Here is a 20235-nt window from a genome sequence, read left to right as displayed (position 1 = left end):
GTCGCATTTAGATTTTTCTATTAGTTATATTATTTTCTATCAGTTCTATTATGTTTTTCTTTTGTTTTTTTTGGTTTTGTTTTTTTAAATAGAAGCTATATGGATAAATTAGGTCTGTGCACAAAGATCAGCAGCACAGTTTGTCTATGCATGTGTAATAAGGCCAGGAGAGATTTGCCAGATAATTGCCTTGAAATGGTTTTCCTCTTTTGTAATGTTTGTGCTTTTGGTTGTGATTAAATAAAATAGTTGACTGAACATGTTTGCATTGGTTTAAAACCTCCAGACAGGTTTATTTTGTACATTTTCTTTACACTTTTAGTTTTAAGTGATAATAGCAGCAGGAACTTATGGAAGCCTATTTCCGCCAGTGAAAAATAAAATTTTTTTATGAAAACCTTGTCTTGATAATAAAAATATCTCCTTGGTAAGTCATAATTATGAGATACAAAGTCAAAATTATGAGATAAAAAGTCATAATCATGAGAGAAAGTCAAAATTATCCTGGGCATTCTGGGTACTGGGGTAAGTACTTGATCTTATGATCTTTCGTGATGTTTGTTGTAGCTCTTCATAGACTGCTGCAATCCCTTTCAGCTCTGATCTAACAGGTGCAAGCGTGTTGCTCCAATGTTCAATCACAAAAGCGGGCTCTTGAATCAGTTTTTGGTTAGCAAGCTCCCTCAAGATTTGCTCAATGTTATCTGCTGTTGGAAGCCTCCAGCAGTTGTGATTATCCATGATTTCCAACAATTCTTCTTGGTCAACAACTTTAAAATCTGAACGCAGGATTCAAAGATCACTCGCTCAGACTCTGACACATACTTGAAAAAGCTGTCCACAAGATCACTCTCAACAAAGCCCAAAACGGCTTGCTCCGGAAGTACAGGTGCCAGCTTTACAGAAAGGGACTTCTCTTTTTGCCAGCCAAGTGTGATTATTCGACCTACACTTTCCCATTTCTTGTTTCCCAAAATCATGATGTAGGTATGGCACTTTGAAGCCATTTCCCATAGCACACTGCTCATAAAAGTCATTCCAAAATTCTGACAGTACATCCCTCAAAGCACCTCCATCATCCACAGCCTTTTCAAGCTTTCCATCGGGGAGAATAACTTGAAAGTAAATGTCCTCCATGATGCTTTCCTGAGAAAACGCTTAAATAAGTTCTCTAAGAATCTGTCAACGATGAACAACAATCATTTTCTTCACTCCTTTTCTCGGACTGGCTTGTTCCTGCAACAAATCCGTGGAAGGAGGCACGGGGTGTTAAAAAGACAGTTCCTGAGACAAAGGCAAGGTATCATCAAAACTGGAGTACTCCATCCCAGAAATGCTTTCTGTGTGGAAAGTCACAATGCCACTATCCTCTAAAGTATTTACATAAAATAATGTTTTATGTTCTGGCAAACTAGATGCATCAGTTGGGTCTACTGTGGTGTAAATAAGTGAAACACTCACTGCTTGCATTTGCAAATACTGTATCGCTTCCAACATAAATTACATTATTTACAGTATATACTGTATTTATCTCCAACGTGTCAGTTGCAGAAGTGTCTGGAAAGTGGTGGTAGATATCAGGTCCGTCATGTGTCTTTTCACCTTCTTGTGCCGTTGCATCACTATTCTCTTCCTCCAGATTTATGTCACTGTCAATGTCTCTGTTCTGAGTTGTTAAATAGAAACGTAAGAGAGGTAACTTCGTCTTTTCATACAGTTCCCCGACTGTGACACTATCCTCTAATGAGTTCTGCTGAAAGTCAGTTAAATCAATGTCAAAATCAGTAAGCATCCTCTGCATTTTTTCCACCTGGAAAAAACAACTGCACAGCTTTTTCAATCAAGTTCTGATTTTTACTCTCCTTCGGGACACTCTCTTTTCTGGTTCCCCCAACCTTTTTAGTACATAAAGGTCTGCACAAATCCCTCTTCTCTGAAATGCATCCATCCCATCTCAATTTTTCTCTGATTCTTTTGAGCATTCTTTGGAGGGGTTCTATGCTCTCTCTCGGGCATATGATCACATTTGTTTCTCGAGAGCTTTCCTCTGAGTCACTCAAAGATCTTTGACTTGCGACTGCAATGTTCTTTTTCCTTCCGACTGCAGTATCCAAAAACAGCCAGTCGATCACCATAGGATGGAAGATACTCTTTTAGCTGGTCATCTGTCATGAGGTGTATGACACTGGTATCAATCTTAAATTAAGAAATATATCTTAAATTCTAAGGTCAAGCATTATATGATAAAAAATAAACTGCATATACAGCATCAGATATTTACAAAGCTCTTACAAACTTTGGTTTTTAATGTTTATGTGTGATTTGTCAAAATTAAACTTTTTTCTTATATTAACTACCTTATCCTGTTCCATTTGCTAAATGTCTCCCTCAGGCACATGCTGTGACCTTAAGTAGCACTTAGCTCATCCATCTTGTGACAGTTCAAAAAACCTGTACCTATGTTGAATGAAATTAAAGCGTTTATGTACTCAATACTTTGGATTTATTATATAGAATATATTATAGAACTATGAAGCAAAAAGAGATTTGTACAAAAGTGTTATTTGTCCTGGCTTTAATATTCTATGGTACGATTAGCTATAATACTGACTCAAGACCTTACATTAAATCCATTTGTTGTTCGTTGATTTATCTCAACACTTAACATCTTGTTACAGGCAACCAACTCGCAGTTGAGCATTTTCACGTCAGATATTCTGTTATCACATTATCATTCACTAGTGAATTAAGTGAAGTTAATAGGTTATCTATTAGCTTTACTTGTATACTGGTGTTATTAAAAACTGAACCTAGTAACTGAAACAAACACCCAAGATGTAAAGGAGCTATAATTCTTAAGTATAGTATTTTGATACTGCAATGATGATAAGAGCAATACAATGCAAATTAAATGGCAACAGCTAACTATTATTTGTAATTTGTTTACATACATAATAAAATCAATAATAAAAATGTCAGTTGTAGAGGGGCTTTTATTATGTGTAATTGTATTCAATTTAGCAGAAAAATCAATGTGCAAAGTGAAAATAGTGGGAGCTTTACAGATTACCAAGCGACCTATTTCGTTTTATTAATATGCAACTACGTCTGTCGTCACTTTGTGTGCGTACTGACGTCGGAGCAACGCAGCCTTTACGCAGAGTATATCATGCAGGCTCCCGCCCTCTCCCTTCCCTTTTCCGCTACAGGAAGTTAACGTGCCTAAGGTGCTCGGTTCTTCACCAGAAGCTAAGGCCCTCAATCCGGCGACTAGCACCGTCCAATTTAGGCATCCACCGCGAGAAATATAAAATCTAACATCTACAATGGCCTCCGTGTCTGAGCTCGCCTGCATTTACTCTGCTCTGATTCTCCACGACGATGAAGTCACCGTCACCGTAAGTGCCCCGGCTTATCCCTGACCGCTAGCTACATTAATGCCTCTTAACTGCATTCTTTGGGAGCATTGTGCTAGATGTGAAAGTCCTAAATAATAAAGCTGCGAAAGCAAGTACTCTGACAAATTTGGGTAGTAATGTCCGTTAAATATAGAAGTTTAGGTGTCGAAACAGTCCAATCTACCGGCACAAATGGCGCCATGCTTGTTGCTAACGTTAGGCCACGTTTCTGTGTCTGGACAGCTCTTGTCTGTGTTGTGACGTTCATGAGTTGTATACAACATGTGGCTGTAGTAGTTACTCTCCACACATTCTAGTGAATGTCCACAACAGCACAAAATGCTTTATTTTCAGAAGGGCTAACGTTATGGCCGTGAGAAGTGCAGTAACGTTAGTAAACCTGTGTATTACCATGTTTTAGTGTGCCTTCGTTTAAATTTATGATGCTGCACAATATCATATGACGTAACTTTACAAACTGCTGCTTACATTAAATCAGTAACGTTACATAGCATCAATATAGTTTTAACGTTAAATCTATATGGTCTCAGAATCAGAAAGCCTAAGACAATTCAGTGTATAAAATGAAAAGCCATAGCCTGTCATCCCCACATTTTAGAAGCTGTAAAATGAAATTACATACGACTCAAGTGACTACTTGATTTTCAAAAACTCACCAGTCTCTTTTCTGTGAATCAATTCAGCATCCCTCTATTTCAATAAGCACAACATAAAATGGCATAGGTGGAGTAGTAAAACAATCGGCAAATTGATGTGTGCACTAATGAAGACTTTGCTTGCTCCTAACTAGTCTGTGTACTGATAACGTGCATATAGTTGTTGCTAGTTTAAGGATGAATGAAGTAGGTTTTATAACAATTGCTGTTTTCTGTGTCTGTAGGAGGACAAGCTGAATGCTCTGATCAAGGCTGCTGGAGTCACTGTGGAGCCCTTCTGGCCAAGTCTGTTTGCCAAGGTGAGAGAACAGGGGTTGGATCAGGGTATGACTAGGGTTGATTTCAATGCAGGGCAGGGCAAATTATGTGATTGGTTGGAAATGACAGTGGGGCAGTTGTCACAGGTCGCCACACACTTTGAAAAAAACAACAATTTTGTCTCACTGTGCTTTACACCATAGACTGTATAAAACTAGGATTTTCACAGGCAGCTTCAACAACAGCGGAGCGGTTCAATTTATTTCCGAACAGTCCGCTGAGAGTGAGTGCCCAGATGTTCACTAGTGTGCCTTTTGCAGAGTGGTGGTGGAGCTTTACAGGCTAAACTGCCTGTAAAAACCCAGCGTTTGAACGTAAATGTATGGAAATAAGTTTTGTTTAAATCTCTCAGCACCAACGCTCTTACTCCCGCTCTCTCGCTGGAGACGCATGTCTCCAGCCTGCAGTTCAGTGCGACTGCTGGGTAGCGCAAATCTCTTTTGTCTTTTCTTAAAAATAAGTCGTTAAGGTAACAGCAAAGCCCAACTTTACTTTTAATGAAATCGATCGATTGCTCCTGGGTGATTTCTGAATTATGACCAGGGATATACCCACGTTGACTGTCTTGGTTTGAATTTTGCAAAGAAGGGTTGAACCCTGATCAAACAACCCTGGCCCAACCCGGGTCAGCGGTGTGAAAGAGGTAGTAGTGCCTGTTGCAAGTGTCCACAACAGTTTGATTAACTATGCCGTTGACTATTGCTTCCTTTTGCAGTCACAAACAACCAGGTTTCTTTTGACTTTTTTTCATGGGAAATAAATTGTATCTGAGTCTTCATGTCTGACAAATCCTTAGCTTTAGGCTCAGCTGGCCACTACAGGAATTGTGTACAAGATTAAAAGTGGCTGCAAAACAGAATTCCTGATTTTGTTTTGTAGTGAGCAATCACAATGTTGGGATTTTGTGTGTTGTCCTGCTGTTGCGGACTACTTACGACAATCAAAATGAAAATGGCAGAAGTACTTTTAGAACGTACTGAGTTAAGTTTGCAAAGGGTCTGTAGAAAACTTGACTTTACTGTGGTAGGTTTTCTAAGCATTTCATATTCGTATCAGGGTTTGCTCAACGCAAGTTATCTGCACAGACTTGAATTGCAGAAGAGCTTGCTCTACATAAGAACAATGGTGTGCTAATGCCTTTAGTTCTGTAGGTCTGTAAGTTACTCACCAGAACAAGTGCCGACATGTGAATGAAGTGACTGACCTGTGAATGTTGTTTCATAGGCTCTGTCCAGCATTGACATCGGCAGCCTGATCTGCAACGTCGGAGCCGGAGGTGGAGCGCCAGCAGCCGCTGTTGCTGGAGGAGCTGCCCCTGCTGGTGACGCCCCAGGTAAGTGGACAAACGATGGTTTAAATTGGAAAGCATATTTGAGATAGGCATAACATTCAAATGCTTCGGATATTTAACTTGTTACAGAAACACTAAAATAGGATAATTTTAATGATTATGTGAATGCGATTTTTAGTCATGCTGTGCAAATGGCCTGCTTTTGAGGTGTAGACCTGCCAACAGTTTGGTAAATAAATTGGTGTAGCATGGACTTTCTTAAATGTTTACTGGTCTGGTTAAGGTCTTGCTCAAAGTGAAACCAACATTTTCTTAATTCAGAGGGGAAACCCCTTTGTCATTTTGAAATCCTCCCCAAAAAGGATCCCAGCTGACTACCGGGGTACTGGGATCTTTTAGCGTCATTGTGAGAACCAATCTCTCGGTTTTTAAATTGTCAAATCTCCCAGAGCTTTGACTAAGTTTGTGCACCCTGCATCTTGACTTTATTAACCATACCCTCTCTCTGTTTACTCCTACAGCTAAGGAGGAGGAGAAGAAAGAGGAGAAGAAGGAAGAGTCCGAGGAGTCCGATGATGACATGGGCTTTGGTCTCTTTGATTAAACTATTTTTTTTTTTTTGTAATTAAACACAAAATTACAAACAACTGTTGCCTTGTCTGACTCATTTTCTTCTCCCCATGATACACTGGTACAGACAAACATCACCTGTCCCTATCAAGACATGCAATTAAATGTTGCAGCTGCACTAGATTATAAAAAGTTTCCAGTAACTGATGGTGCAGTGGATATGACACACATGCCTTTTGATGTGGGAGATCTGGGTTTGATTCCCACTGCGATACATCAACCAATGTCCCAGAGCAAGACACTTAAACCCTAGTTGCTCCAGAGGTGTGCAACCTCTGATATACAGTGGGTATAAAAAGTCCACACCTGTTAAAATGCCAGGTTTTTGTGATTGTAAAAAGAGAAATCATGTCAGAACTTTTTCCATGTGAACAATTCAATTGAAAAACAAACCACACACCCTCTTATAACTGGGCATGTGGCTGTGTTCAGAATTAACCAATCTCATTCAAACTCATGTTAAATAGAAGTCATTGCATACCTGGCTGCCATCATTTAAAGTGACTGATTAATCACAAATCAAGTTCAGCTGTTCTAGTAGGATTTTCCTGACATTTTAGTTTCATCTCAGTAAATGCCATGGTCTGCAGAGAGCTTCCAAAGCATCAGAGGGATCTCACTGTTGAAAGATATCAGTCAGGAGAAGGGTACAAAAGAATTTCCAAAGCATTAGATATACCCTGGAACACAGTGAAGACAGTCATCAAGTGGCAAAAATATGGCACAACAGAGACATTACCAAGAACTGGACGTCCCTCCAAAATTGATGAATAGACGTGAAGAAAACGGGTCAGGGAGGCTTCCAAGAGGCCTACAGCAAGGAGCTGCAGGAATTTCTGGCAAGTACTGGCTGTGTGCTACATGTGAAAACAATCTCACGTATTCTTCATATGAATGGGCTATGGTGTAGGGTGGCAAGACGGAAGCCTTTTCTTACAAAGAAAAACACCCAAGCCCGGCTGAAGTTTGCAAAAACAAACAAGTCTCCCAAAACCATGTGGGAAAATGTGTTATGGTCTGATGAAACCAAGGTAGAAGTTTTTGGCCATAATTCCAAAAGGTGTGTTTGGTGCAAAAACTACACTGCACATCACCCAAAGAACACCATACCCACAGTCAAACATGGTGGTGGCAGCATCATGCTTTGGGGCTGTTTTTCTTCAGCTGGAACCAGGACCTTAGTCAGGGTGGAGGGAATTATGAACAGTTCCAAATGCCAGGAAATGTTGGCACAAAACCTTCTGGCTTCCGTTAGAAAGCTGAAGAGGAAGTTCACCTTTCAGCACGACCCAAACCACACATCCAAATCCACAAAAGCATGGCTTCACCTGAAGAAGATTAACGTTTTGGAATGGCCCAGCCAGAGCCCAGACCTGAATCCAGTTGAACATCTGTGGTGTGATCTGAAGAGGGCTGTGCACAGGAGATGTCCTTGCAATCTGACATATGGAGCGCTTTTGCAAAGAAGAGTGGGCAAATATTGCCACGTCAAGATGTGCTATGCTAATAGACTCCTACCCAAAAAGACTGAGTGCTGTAATAAAATCAAAAGGTGCTTCAACAAAGTATTAGTTTAAGGGTGTGCACACTTATGCAACCAGGTTATTGTAAGTTTTTTATTTTTCCCCTCAAAGATGTTTGTTTTTCAATTAAATTGTTCATGTTATAGGTCACATTAAAAGGTGGAAAAAGTTCTAATATGATTTATCTTGGTCTCATTTTTTTACATCACAAAAACCTGGCATTTTAACAGGGGTATGTGGACTTTTTAGGTCCATTGTATAGCAATTGTGAGTCACTTTGGATAAAAGTGTCAGCTAAATGTAATGTAACTGACGTATGTATTAAACTAAGTGGACATCATTTGAGTGTAATCTGTGGGATTAAATGCCAGCAGGGAATAGTAGTTGATTTAGATATAAACAGAATAGAGTAGAAATAATGCTCCAAAATGGAAACCAATGGCCAGTGTTAAAGATGCAGCACAACTGCCAGAGTATCATCACAGGAGTGGTATGACACTACTAGTATCTTGTGTGTGTGTGTAATGTTACTGGTTATAATAAAACTGCTTTTGTACATCTCCTGCAAGGCATAAGTGAGCTAGTTTGTTTGACAAGTAGGCCTACTTTTTAATATAAGTGAAGAGAGTTTGAAAGGACAATGTACAGACTGGGGAAAAAGCTATCAGTGGCCCCATAAAATGAGAACGTGATCTGTCGGTTGTAAATGAGCCAGACTGTTTGTGCAGGAAAGGACTGTAATTAGTAAGCGAAAACTCAACTTCCCCAACAGATGAATTTTAATAAATGTCCTAAAGCCTTGTCTACAATAACATGCTGCTTTACTTTTATGTAATATGCTAGATAATGGTTTGTTTTGTATTAAAAAGTGGCTGATGGTATGCCATTGTGGTACAGCCGGTCCCCTGGCGGCTTATGTTACTCACTACTTCGGCATGTGCCGAACGGAGTGGAAGCATAGACAGTATATAAGAAGGGTGGAAGTGGTAGGCCACTGTCAGTGACGCTCTGGTGACGCTAGGGGATCGGCTTGCCGCTGTACCTTCGCCTCACCGTGGAAAGGACCCCGGTTCGAAACCGGGCGGAACCACATTTTCATGTTACCGAATAATGCATCCACCTCTTAAATTCCTTTTCAGACACTTTGAGATCCATGTTGCCACTTGCTAGTAGACATTTGTTCAAATAAATAAATTACAATTAGGTTTCCCCTCAGATTTAATAAAGACCACATAAACATGCTTATCTTTTTAAGCGCCAAATGTGACACTTAAACGGAGCTGTGCGGATTTATAAATGCAGTGCTTAACGTCAGCAAAACCACTCACAACTCACCTGTTAGCACATGGCCGCCCCTTTTGCTCATCTATACGTATTAGCGACGATAGCTTAAAAAAAGGCGACAAAGTGACAAAATATAAGTTAATGAATGTGAAACATAAAACTAAAAACGGCACTGTGAAAAGAACAGCCTACCGAAGTCCATCCAGGCAGGTCCAACCGTGCGATTTTAGCGTATATGATGCTTTGTGACAGCATTTATCCTCTCCACTTTTAACGTTTAGCTAATCCACCGACTATCAACCAGACTGAATGCGATCAACTAGAAAGCGGAACTAGCAGAGAACCCGAATTAAAGTTAGTTGCATAATGCAAACATATTGAGCGAACATGTTTTCCATTCGGTCCAGTCTTCTAATGGTGCTTTGAGAAACCAGTGAGCAGTCAGTCAACTAAAATGTATGCAACTTGTTCTGGAAGCAGCAACTGTCATTCAATCATGTGTCAACAGCTGCAGATAATTAGAGTTTACATACCTGTCATCAAAATATCTCGCCCAATGACTATACAGCCAAAAAATATATAAAAATAAAATAAATAGAAATCTGTGTTCATTAGCCAACTTGAGACATACATAGTTTAGGGTCAGGCACACTAAAAGAAGCAGACAGAAGCTAGCAGTATTTCTTAATGATAACAGTGTTTTTATTTGCTTGCTTTAGCAACTGTACATGTGACTCCTTCCTGAGAATACCGCTCACCTCAGGGGAGAGGGAACAGTGGAATGGAGAGAGAATCAGAGGAAGACTAGGCTGAAGGAGGACAAGTAGAAATGTGGGGGGTGACAGAGGAGGGGGAGAGGGAAGAGGGAATAAAGGTATAAATAACTCCAGTGGAGGGAGGTAGAAAGACAGAGAAGAAAAGCAGAAGGACTGATAGAGGGGAGATAAAGAGCAAATCATGCTGGACATGAACAATTTAAAAGATAAACCCCATGAACAAAACCTGTGCCCCATTTTGGCCAGCAAGGTGTGCATCTGTCCCTGGTTTTGTGGGGAGTAAAACAAGAAACTGCAACTGTAATTCACCCCCTAAAAAGAGACAGCATATTATTAATGTTGAATTCTACTGGAAATTTGACAATGAGGGCCTAAGTGAAAGCTTGCAGCACTGCATATTGCTGAGTGAACATCTGTGAGAAGACAAATAGGATAGAAGGAACAAGCAATAAAGAACTTTTCGTAGAAACCTCTGCAAAAATAACAGGTGAGTTGCTGCTAAAAATGTTGATTATTGAGTAAACCAATACCATTTGAGTGAAATGTTCCTTTTTAGTCAATTGCAGTACATTTGGCACAGGGTGACATACTGTACAGTATAATTACCTCCATTGCAACTCAAAATCCCCCCCCCCCCTCCTTCCACCGCTCGCCCCTCTGTCCCTTCACTTTTCCGCCTGTTCATCCCTCTCCCTTATTCACTAACAATTCATGCCTCAGAAACATGTTAAAAATATAGCTTCTTTGTATATTTACTATGCAAGTTAACTTAAAAAGTGGCCTGTGACATTTAGTTTGTTCTTCAAAATACAGATTTCATATTTCATTGTTACGCCATCCCTCGGTGCCTGAGATATAGAGATCTAGAGAAAAGAAGGTGGAAAAAAGAGATGAAATTATGACTTTTATGAGCAGCTGTAAATCAATTATTTTGCCCATTTTTTCAAGAGGAAAACTGAACATAGAGACATACTGCAAGAGTCAAGCCTGAAAATAGTAATAATAATAATAATTAATGACATAAAAGCATGTTCAAACAACAACATTATCATATCATCTTCATTATCGTCCTCATCCTGGCTCTTCAGTTCCAGTTGTTACATCCTGCATGTGTGGAGCGTGTTAGTCGTGTTTATGTGGCTAATCTTGGTGCGTCCATTCACCAAAATATCTCTGCAGTCCTTCAAGCAAGCCTCTGAAACCTTTGTTTGATTCACTTTCATCAAAGATTAAAAAGTAGTAATGGATGATTTAAAAAAAAAAAAAACTCATCTTCGAGGATACGTGATGGGGAGAGGAGCGTTTCTCTGGATACAAAAGCAAATAATGCAACAAAAGTACAAAATAACACAATATTGACTAAAACATGACCGCTGCCATAGAGAAAAACTAAACGATGAATGTTTGTAGGAGGAGAAGAGGAAGTGGATTGTTTCAGTCAGTCATATTCCCTGTCCATCAGTTCATTTATTAATCCGTCCGTCACTGATATCCATCTAAATGTTCTCTTTGTGATTGGCTAAGAGCTACTGCACTCTCCATCTCCACAGCAACAGAAACTAATGTGGGCGGATCATCTTGAGTCGTGATTGGTCAATGACATCCAGCAGGTTCTTGGCATCCACTGCGAGGGCGTGAGCTGCCATTAGCATCTGTTTCTTGTAGTCCTTTTGTAAACTGTACAGAACACAGAAAACAATTACTGCGTCACCATTACTGTAAAGTAAATCATTATCAATAAATTATATATATATATATATATATATATATATATATATATATATATATATAGTAATTGTACCTACCTTGTCATGACATACTGTTGGGCCAGTTTCATCTTCGCTATTAACTCGGCCAGATCTGAATTCAACAACTTCTGAGCCATCTCAATCTGTGATAACACAAACCAAATGTCAAAGATCATCACACAAAAGAATTAAAGAGAACTAGTGCAGTGCCTGTTTGGAATGGGCCGATTGCTTTATGGCCTGGGCGGGGGAAGCAGGCCCGGAGAAATGTGCGTGGTTTGTAGCATAGCCGGTGAAACACAATCAATGAGCTGTCCGCCCCCGCTGTTGTACTGCGCATGTGGGAGACACAGCGCGCGCGCGCACACACACACACACACACACACACACACACACACACACACACACACACACATTCCTAAAGTTAGGAGTCAGTGGTTTTTAAAAAAAATAAAAATACTTTGATAGCAGAGATACTGTACCTTCCTTTTTGATCCCTATACAATTGTTTTGCACTTATAACAATGTTTGGGAACTGGAAGTTACATGGAGTTGACGTGTTTTACTGCAGTGAACATGCAGTGTCTCAAATGAGATAAACATAAAACTTTGCGTATCATATGACAGCACGAGTAAAGAAAATGCATATATCTAAATATAATAATTGATTTGAGTTACAATTATATGTGTTGTATATATGTTTGCATGTATAAAACTATTTATTTTAAATAAAATAATTTATTTTACTCTGACGCACCTTTATTTACAATGTTCAGGTTGTTTTTTCAACCTTCATTATAAAATTGTATCTTTGTGTGCGTGTGTGTGTGTGTGTGTGTACCTCTCTGTGTGCGCTGGCTGGCAGCGCAGGAAGTGTCTCGTCCACTGTCGCTAGCAGAGTCCTCAGAGCCAGACCCACCTCCTACACAAACACACAGTTTTTTGCATCAATCTTCAGTTAATATGCACTTTTAAACCTGCTGATGATGGATCCTTAATTTGCGTGTAAACACTTTAAAATAAGGGATAGGGACAACGGTAGCATTAGAACATTTTCTTAAAGCTAAACTGAAAGTTAAAATCACTGCGGGTGTTTTAATGTACCACACTGTCAAAGTTGTACCTTCTATGACCCTTTTTACAGAGTGAATATTAATCCTACCTTGACCATTGGGACGTACTCCTCTGGGGCTGCAGGCTGAATCCTGTTGGACATCTCAATCACAGCTTTAACCAATCCTGTCACGTTCTCGTACACTTTGTCGTTAGAGCGATCCAAGTTGGCGGTGGGGGGTGGGCTGATCTCCTGAGGCTGCAACTGGACCAATGAGGAAAGTACGACAACAATGAACCACTAAAAACAGATATTTTACACCTTTTTATTATTTTTTATTAATTCCTTTTAGATATATATATTTTTTTATTTATTAATTCCTTTTAGATATTGTATTACAAGTTAAATTTGAATTCTTGAAGAAAAGCTCTTTCTGCGTCTAGACACAACACTGGGGGGCAGTATTTGACTAGATTCACACTCACACAAGCCTCATATTTCTGTCTTCATGCATTTCTACCTACATACTAGATACCATGACTGTTCTACTGGGACAGAGGAGTGTGTACGGTTGTTAGTATAGTGTGATGGCAGGACAGACAGGGTCAGTTTTCTAGTGACAGACTCAAAGTTCAACATGCATTAAGCAAGAGTTTTTATACTACTGTTAAATTAAACGATTTAGTGTAATGTGAGGGTTGCTAGTCGTGCTGAACCAATAAGCTCTGTATACCTGCTAACATATTAGAGTTTGTCTATGTTTCCCCCTTAACGCAGGTTTAATTCATGTTTACAAAACTACTCAGCTGATTTGATGTTGTTTTAAGCTGCAGCCATTAAAGCACGACTGAAGTGATTTGTAGGGTACTCCTTTAATGAGAAAGAGCTCTTGAGGAAATGCCTCAGTGGAGATCGTAGTTTAAATGACAAATGAGCCACAATTCAGTTTTTGTGCATTTCATTTTGGCTTGTGAACGAGAAAAAGTTTGTGTATCATTAAAAATAATTACAAACATATTCCACAGCTTCTCCTGTAAATATCACAAATCACAGTTAACGATCGGAACTACAGCAATTTAACAACATTCATTTAACTATATTGTCATCTAAAGAAGACACAATGGAAGACATACAGTGATTAGTTTACAATGCTTCTATTGATCTAAGAAAAAACACTGACGACTTTTAGATTTTGGTTTTTATTTTTCATTACCAGGGATATTTTTCACAACACTCTATGGGTACTACTATGGCTACTACAATCCTAAAGTCATCTTATTAACACATGATTTGTAGTATCCATTGCTTTAAAGAATGGTGGAACAAGCTAACAAAATAATCTCAGCTCCAAGATCGACGTACTAGCATTTTGGAGCTTTCATCCACATCTCACAGTCTTCACCATCTTTGCTAATGACCATGAGATACATTAGGAAGCCCTGGATGAGATTATTCAGTCACAAATACTGTTCCCAGGTCAAGAATGAACTACCCAGCTCAAATGTTTAGCTGGTCATGCCAACAGTGATATATGTTCGACTTCTGGTAAAGAAAAATAACTACAATTCAGAAAGCTTCATGAAGCTTCTCTGCACGATTTTTATAGGAACTATTCACTAAATAACTCTACGGTGATGACAGACAAATACAAAGATCAGCTTACCCTCCACGGCTATGGGGAGGTTGAGGAGATGGGAGGGAGGTGTGGTTGGGTGGATGGGTGTTTGACAGGGAGGAGATTAAAGGGGATTTGGGTGTGCAGCAAGTCGTGATGAGAGGGGAAAGGGTGTGACAGATTGATTGGTGAATATATGGTTGCAGGGTAACAGGTCAGAAAAGCAGGATAAGGAATAAGAAGATGGCAGGGTGTTAACGGGAAACAAATGCATAGATGTTAATGAGAGAAGGGGTGGGGGGAGAAAGAGTAAAAGGGGAGAGAAGAGGGACAGCACATTAGGCCAAAGCCAACCACAGGCATGGCACAGCATGCAACCCATCGGCAAAATGCCAAACAGTGTTGAATTCAACTCAAAGACAATATGCTAGAATGGGAAATAGGCTAAATAAGAGCACAGTGAAGGACATTAATTTTGCTAAAAAAAATGATCTCAATCAGCTACATCTGATCAATTTTTAAACTGGGGAATACATTCTGTATTTTAGGAGATTCAGTGTTCATAGCTCTGATGTGTTTTTGAGTTTGTGTGCATATATACCTTAACCCCCTCGTTGTAGCTGTCCACTGGGCAGAGACTGGCCAGGTTGCCTAGATGACCAGGAGCTCCGGGGCGGGGCGGTTTCTTAGGAGGAGCCACATGTTCTGGAAAAAAGGAGTATGATAGTATGATGTGTATGAAGTATGATGCATGCTAACAGGAACTTTATGCTGGTGTGCAGTGGTGGAAAGTATGGGACTCAAGTACTGTACTTAAGTATAATTTTAAAGGCACTTACTACGTACTATAAGTTTTTCTATTTAATGCTACTTTAAACGTATCCAACTATCCCACAGTGTATAAACCAGTTAACATGTCAGCATCATTTTATTGTTGTAGCAGGTTGAGGTAGAGCCAATTGTAACCCATTAATAATAATACTCCAACAATATAATAGAGTAGCTACAGTCAGTTATATTATTACTCTCTGAACAGGGCAATCCTGTACAATGGGTAGTTTTACCTTTGGTACATTTTGCGGACAATACTTCTTTTATCACTTCTTTTACTTAAGTATGTCTGTGTGCTCCCTCTCACCTGGTTTCCCTACAGGCTGGTAGATATGTTGGCTTCCACCCTGTGCAGAGACAAACACACACAGGTTACACTTTGTGTCGTCTTTAATCAATAAATAATCATTAACAGGAGACACTCTGAGAAACTCTCTAAATAAGAGGATACACTTTGTCAAAAAGTGAATGTTATTTCACAAGCTAAATATAAGAAAATATACATTCACAGTTGTTATTGCATATTGCGATATTCCCACCAGCAACGTCACTACTCAGCTACAGTTACAGTTGATACAGATGATAAGGTCAATTCTGAGAATAGCTTTAAGATACTATAATCTACATTTACAGTAAAATGGGACTGTGCAGTGCTTCTGGGTTTAAAGTTCCCATGAGTCCTCTGTGGTCATGTGGTTGTTGTGTAGGCAGTGCCCTTGCTGGCACACAGACAGAAATACTTTCCCTCCTTCTCCCAGCCTCTTTATTTTCTCTCTCTCTGTCTGTTGCACCATTCCATTCTTTTTCTCCCTTCTCTTTGCTATAATCGTCTACGTTTCTCCTCTTTTTCTATCCATTGCTTATCTCTTTTAATTTAGCATTGTTTTCTTAATCACTGTGTGGAGGGGGTTAACAACTGATTTTCAATGTAAGCACGCACACGCACACACACACACACACACACACACACACACACAGTGACTGACCGGTGCTTGAAGTGTGCCGTCCTCTCTGTCAATGCTTCCTCTGCTGTTTCTGGACTCTGCCTTCTTCAGGGAAGATACAGAAAGTTAAAAAAAACATAACTAAGCATGTGTTTTGGAGAAACTTCCATAACTGTAAAGGTTGCACCAGCTAGTTTAGCGATACAAATATGAAAAACCAAACACAATCAGTAAACAGTTTGACAGTCACCTGCAGGTTACAGAAATAAAATTCTATGCAGTGTTGTTGTAGTTATCTTTTCCCAACCAAACACCACATGTCAACAGAAAAATGCACTTAACCAGCAAAATGATTTTGTAGAATTTAACTTCAACCAATGACTACGACATGCAAGTTTGTCATTTTTCCACCTACACTGCCTCAAAAAGTGAACGTCATCATCATCATCATCATCATCAAGGAGCAGCAGATAAACACATTCCTGTCCACACAGATAACTTACTGACAGCCTGTTCATGCCAATTAGTCCACAGAAAACAATAACATTACAAAACTCTGTCCACATTTGCACCACCAAAACCCAAGCATGACTCCAACTCCCTCTCTCTTTCTGTTTCAGTACCGTATTGGTGAAGCACGCCTTGAAGAGATGCATCCTGGGAGAACAGAGGCTAAAGAAGACGGGAGGAGGAAAGCAGAGAGTGGAGGCCATCGAAAGGAGGGGGAAATAGGGACAGAAAGTATGAGAGAAAGATGGATGCAAGCAAAGAAAAACTTAAGACATAGAGAGAGAAAGACTGATGAAGTAAATCATGAAGGGAAGGACAGAGAGACCACAGAAACTGGGAGAGAGGAAACTAAGAACGTGGAAGATGAGACAGAGAAACGAACTGAGAAAGACAGAAATATTGAGTCAGAGAAGAATGAAGGGAGAGGAAAAGACAGAGAAGAAGTTTTTTTCCAGAGAAAAAGCTCCACTGAGCCACAGAGAAAAGATCCAACCGCCTCACTCTCCTCTCTGTTTCTCTCCCTCACTCTGTTTCTCCCTCCCACTTTTTCCATCTCTCTGCATCTCCCTCTGTTTCCCCTCTCTCTGTTTCTCTTTCTCTCTCTCTGATGGGTTCATTCCACCCTCTCCACGGCTCTTGCCAATCCCACTTCCTTTCTCCCTCCTCCTGTCCTCCACTCTTGTTCCTCCTCACAAACTTCCATCTCTTTCTTTTCAGGTCTTACTTTCCTTCTCTTATTGATTTCTGTGTCCATTCTCCTTTTTTTCTCCTGTTGATCCTCCTCTACAAATTAATTACAAAATGTACTAGCATATGTTACCAAGAACATAACTTTGGGACAGTAGACAGTATTCTATAGTGGTAGAAATATTGGGATCGTTTACATATTGACTTTCTTTTGCTTTGTCTCTTTTAAGGAATAACTTGGAAACCATTCACAGCACAAAGAGTTTAAACAACTGCTTTTCGTCACCAAGATTCAATATCGTTTTAGACCTGAACTTGAAGCTCACATTCAAAGTAACTTGATAAATACAACATTTATGTGAAATTAAAAGTTTAAAAAGTAGTTTAGATGCCATTACTCATCTGAAGGTTTTACAGATGCATTATTAATATATAGTGTTGTCAGTTCCCAATGCAATGATAGAGAGCTTAGTCAACACAAATTCCTTCAAACAAGAGATGCAGTAGGCTACAGCTGTACAGATTTCCATTCTGAGATTTCATAAACCACTCTGTCTAAAGAAATAATACTCTCTCAATTAGTCGGTGCGGTGTATGAACTGACTTGTGGTCAATGGTGGTGCATCAGGGGGAATGGAAAAAGTCCCCAGGCAGCGGTTGCACATTAGTCCCCCTGAGATGTATCAAGTGTCAGAAATGTGTTTAGTAACAGGTCTTGTCTACTGATGGAAGAAGTCATCAAATAGGGGGGATATTGTATTCATTCCTATGAAGGGAGCTTCCTTTCACTTGTCAATTTCCATGAGGGTCTAAGGTCAGGGCCATAAAACTGTTGGGACAGGGTGAGTGAGCCATTTAGCAATGAGTGCTATTTTGTGTCACGGACATTAAAGCAGTCTTACCAAAGTTTGTGAAGGTGGGTGCAGAGAGGAACTGGTGTATCAAGTGATCATACAGGCCAGGGGGAAAAAACTACACCCAGGGGTTACAAAATATCTAGTCTACAGTATATCGACGACGTTTCATTTACGGGATTGTTCCTGTGCCGCCGGAGGTTCCGCCGGATGTCCCTCATTTTCCGCCGGATGTCCCTCACCTTCCGCTTTCTAAACTCCGGTGGATTTATGAGGACTATGGTTAACTGCTCCTCAGATCTCTGCAGGGTAAATCCAGACAGCTAGCTGTCCAATCTGAGTTTTCTGTTGCACAACTAAAACAACTTTATAATGTACACGTTCCACCAAAACAAGTTACTTCCAGAGGTTATTTTGCAGAAGCACCGTTGCTCCATACGGCGCTTAGCGCCGCCCAAGACGATTGTGATTGGTTAAAAGAAATGCCAATAAACCAGAGCATGTTTTTCTCCCATCCCGGAATGTTGTGTGAAGTAGCCAGAACCTCCTCCGCAGCGCTGTGGAGAAAGGTCTGGCAATGCGAGACTACAAAATAACAAATAAGATATCAGCAGTTCAGTCTGCCCGGTCTGTCCTGAAAATGTCCTGTTCTGTGAAGCAATAAATAAAGAGAGGGGACATCTATGCCCATTCCTCATCACTCATCTCTGTGTTTTTCCTCTCTCTTTCAGCTCTCCTACACCTGGCTCAAAAATAAAAACCGCTCATCAAGGCAGGAAGAGAAACTATCTGACCTGAAGAGTGAAGAAAAATCGACTTGTTTTGCAAAAGTAGCGATTTGGCTCCTTTTGGGGAGGTTTCAGTGTCTGATGAGATAAATCAAGCATAACTGAGCCAGTTCAAAGACCTGAAAAAGATATCCTGCAGCTCATCTGGCAACAACAATACGCATAAAGAAGTTTTACTAGGTGGAAAAAGCGTCTCACAGCCTCACACACATCAACAAACCAGCATGTGCAGGTTGATAGTAGCTACAACAGCTAATCAGCATTTACTTTCAGTTGGACTTAACAAGATTTATTTATGGAAAACTGATTATTATATGACAGAATGACATGGTTGAACAATACTGGAACTTTCCTTTAAGGGTCCATTTGTTACTCACGGTGATGTTTTGATCATAATATGGCAATAGTCCACAGACAAAAACTGAAAGCCGTAGCTTATATATAATTACCATTACCATGAAGCTCTCTTCCTGCTCCAGCCACCGCTGGTCGTCCTCCATCTGTTGTTGCTGCATCATCAGTCTCTCCTCCATCATAGCCTGGCCTACACATCCAGCGTCCTGTAGAAAACATGGGTGCTTCAATGTGAACTGCTGCTCCTTCAACTTTTTTTTGAATTTGTTTTTCACAGTTAGTCATACTGAATAAAGAAAGGCCAGGTTCAAGACAGCAACATGCTCACCTCAATCATCTCTATATGCTGACAAGTGGTTGATTGAACTGTGTGGTGATCATTAATACATAATACAAATGATCAAGTTGTTGTTTTAAACATTTTCCTGACTGCAGTTACTTTATTCCCCTACACAGGGCGCTGCGGTCTGCTTGAAAAAAACTTAGATGTCATTGTTAAGACTTGTATTCAGGTCTTACGCTTTTATGCGTTTTCTAGCAAAGCTGGATGCAGTAATGTAAACCGGCAGTCACAGATGCCGTCCACAAAGGGCCTGGGTCTGTCCGAGGTTTCTGCCTAAAAGGAAGTTTTTCCTCGCCACTGTTGCACCAAATGCTTGCTCATGGGAAATTGTTGGGTCTTTGTAAATTATAGTGGGTGTGGTCTAGACCTACTCTGTAAAGTGTCTTGAGATAACTTTTAGTATGATTTGATACTATAAAAAAAATTTGAATTGAATAATGTGAGAGATTAAGAAAATATCAGCACATTGTGACACATTTGGTTCACCCATGATCGAGTGGCTGAGATGTCACACAAAATACGGAAACGTCTGGTCTCACCACTTCATGCGAAAATATAATAGATGTAATTTCCGTGGGTTTTCCCTGTCAAATGTCCTTTATGACAGAGT

General features: G+C 40.0%; 2 protein-coding genes across 10 annotated transcripts in view; one reads left to right on the top strand and one right to left on the bottom strand.

The window, feature by feature from the left end:
* Positions 1 to 3179: 3179 nt before the first annotated feature.
* On the top strand, positions 3180 to 6332 carry rplp1 (ribosomal protein lateral stalk subunit P1). Its single transcript, XM_078268124.1, has 4 exons — positions 3180 to 3398; positions 4300 to 4374; positions 5618 to 5726; positions 6206 to 6332. The coding sequence occupies exons 1-4, from the start codon at positions 3327 to 3329 to the stop codon at positions 6286 to 6288; spliced, it is 339 nt and encodes a 112-aa protein (XP_078124250.1). The 5' UTR covers positions 3180 to 3326; the 3' UTR covers positions 6289 to 6332.
* Positions 6333 to 10788: 4456 nt separating this feature from the next.
* Positions 10789 to 20235, bottom strand: part of ptk2aa (protein tyrosine kinase 2aa) — a 68561-nt gene continuing 59114 nt past the window's right edge. For 8 of the 9 annotated variants that reach the window (XM_078267141.1, XM_078267142.1, XM_078267138.1 and 5 more), the window contains 8 exons: positions 19378 to 19488; positions 16132 to 16194; positions 15453 to 15492; positions 14916 to 15019; positions 12808 to 12963; positions 12487 to 12567; positions 11703 to 11788; positions 10789 to 11574 (listed from right to left, as the gene is read on the bottom strand). In XM_078267141.1, the coding sequence (XP_078123267.1) occupies positions 11457 to 11574; positions 11703 to 11788; positions 12487 to 12567; positions 12808 to 12963; positions 14916 to 15019; positions 15453 to 15492; positions 16132 to 16194; positions 19378 to 19488 (759 nt within the window). In that variant the 3' untranslated portion in view covers positions 10789 to 11456. The remainder of the gene's footprint in view (positions 11575 to 11702; positions 11789 to 12486; positions 12568 to 12807; positions 12964 to 14915; positions 15020 to 15452; positions 15493 to 16131; positions 16195 to 19377; positions 19489 to 20235) is intronic. The other variant, XM_078267136.1, reaches the window with a different exon arrangement.

Source organism: Sander vitreus, chromosome 14, assembly GCF_031162955.1.
Source record: "Sander vitreus isolate 19-12246 chromosome 14, sanVit1, whole genome shotgun sequence".
Lineage (NCBI taxonomy): Eukaryota > Metazoa > Chordata > Actinopteri > Perciformes > Percidae > Sander > Sander vitreus.
This window is presented reverse-complemented; position numbering and strand designations above follow the sequence as displayed.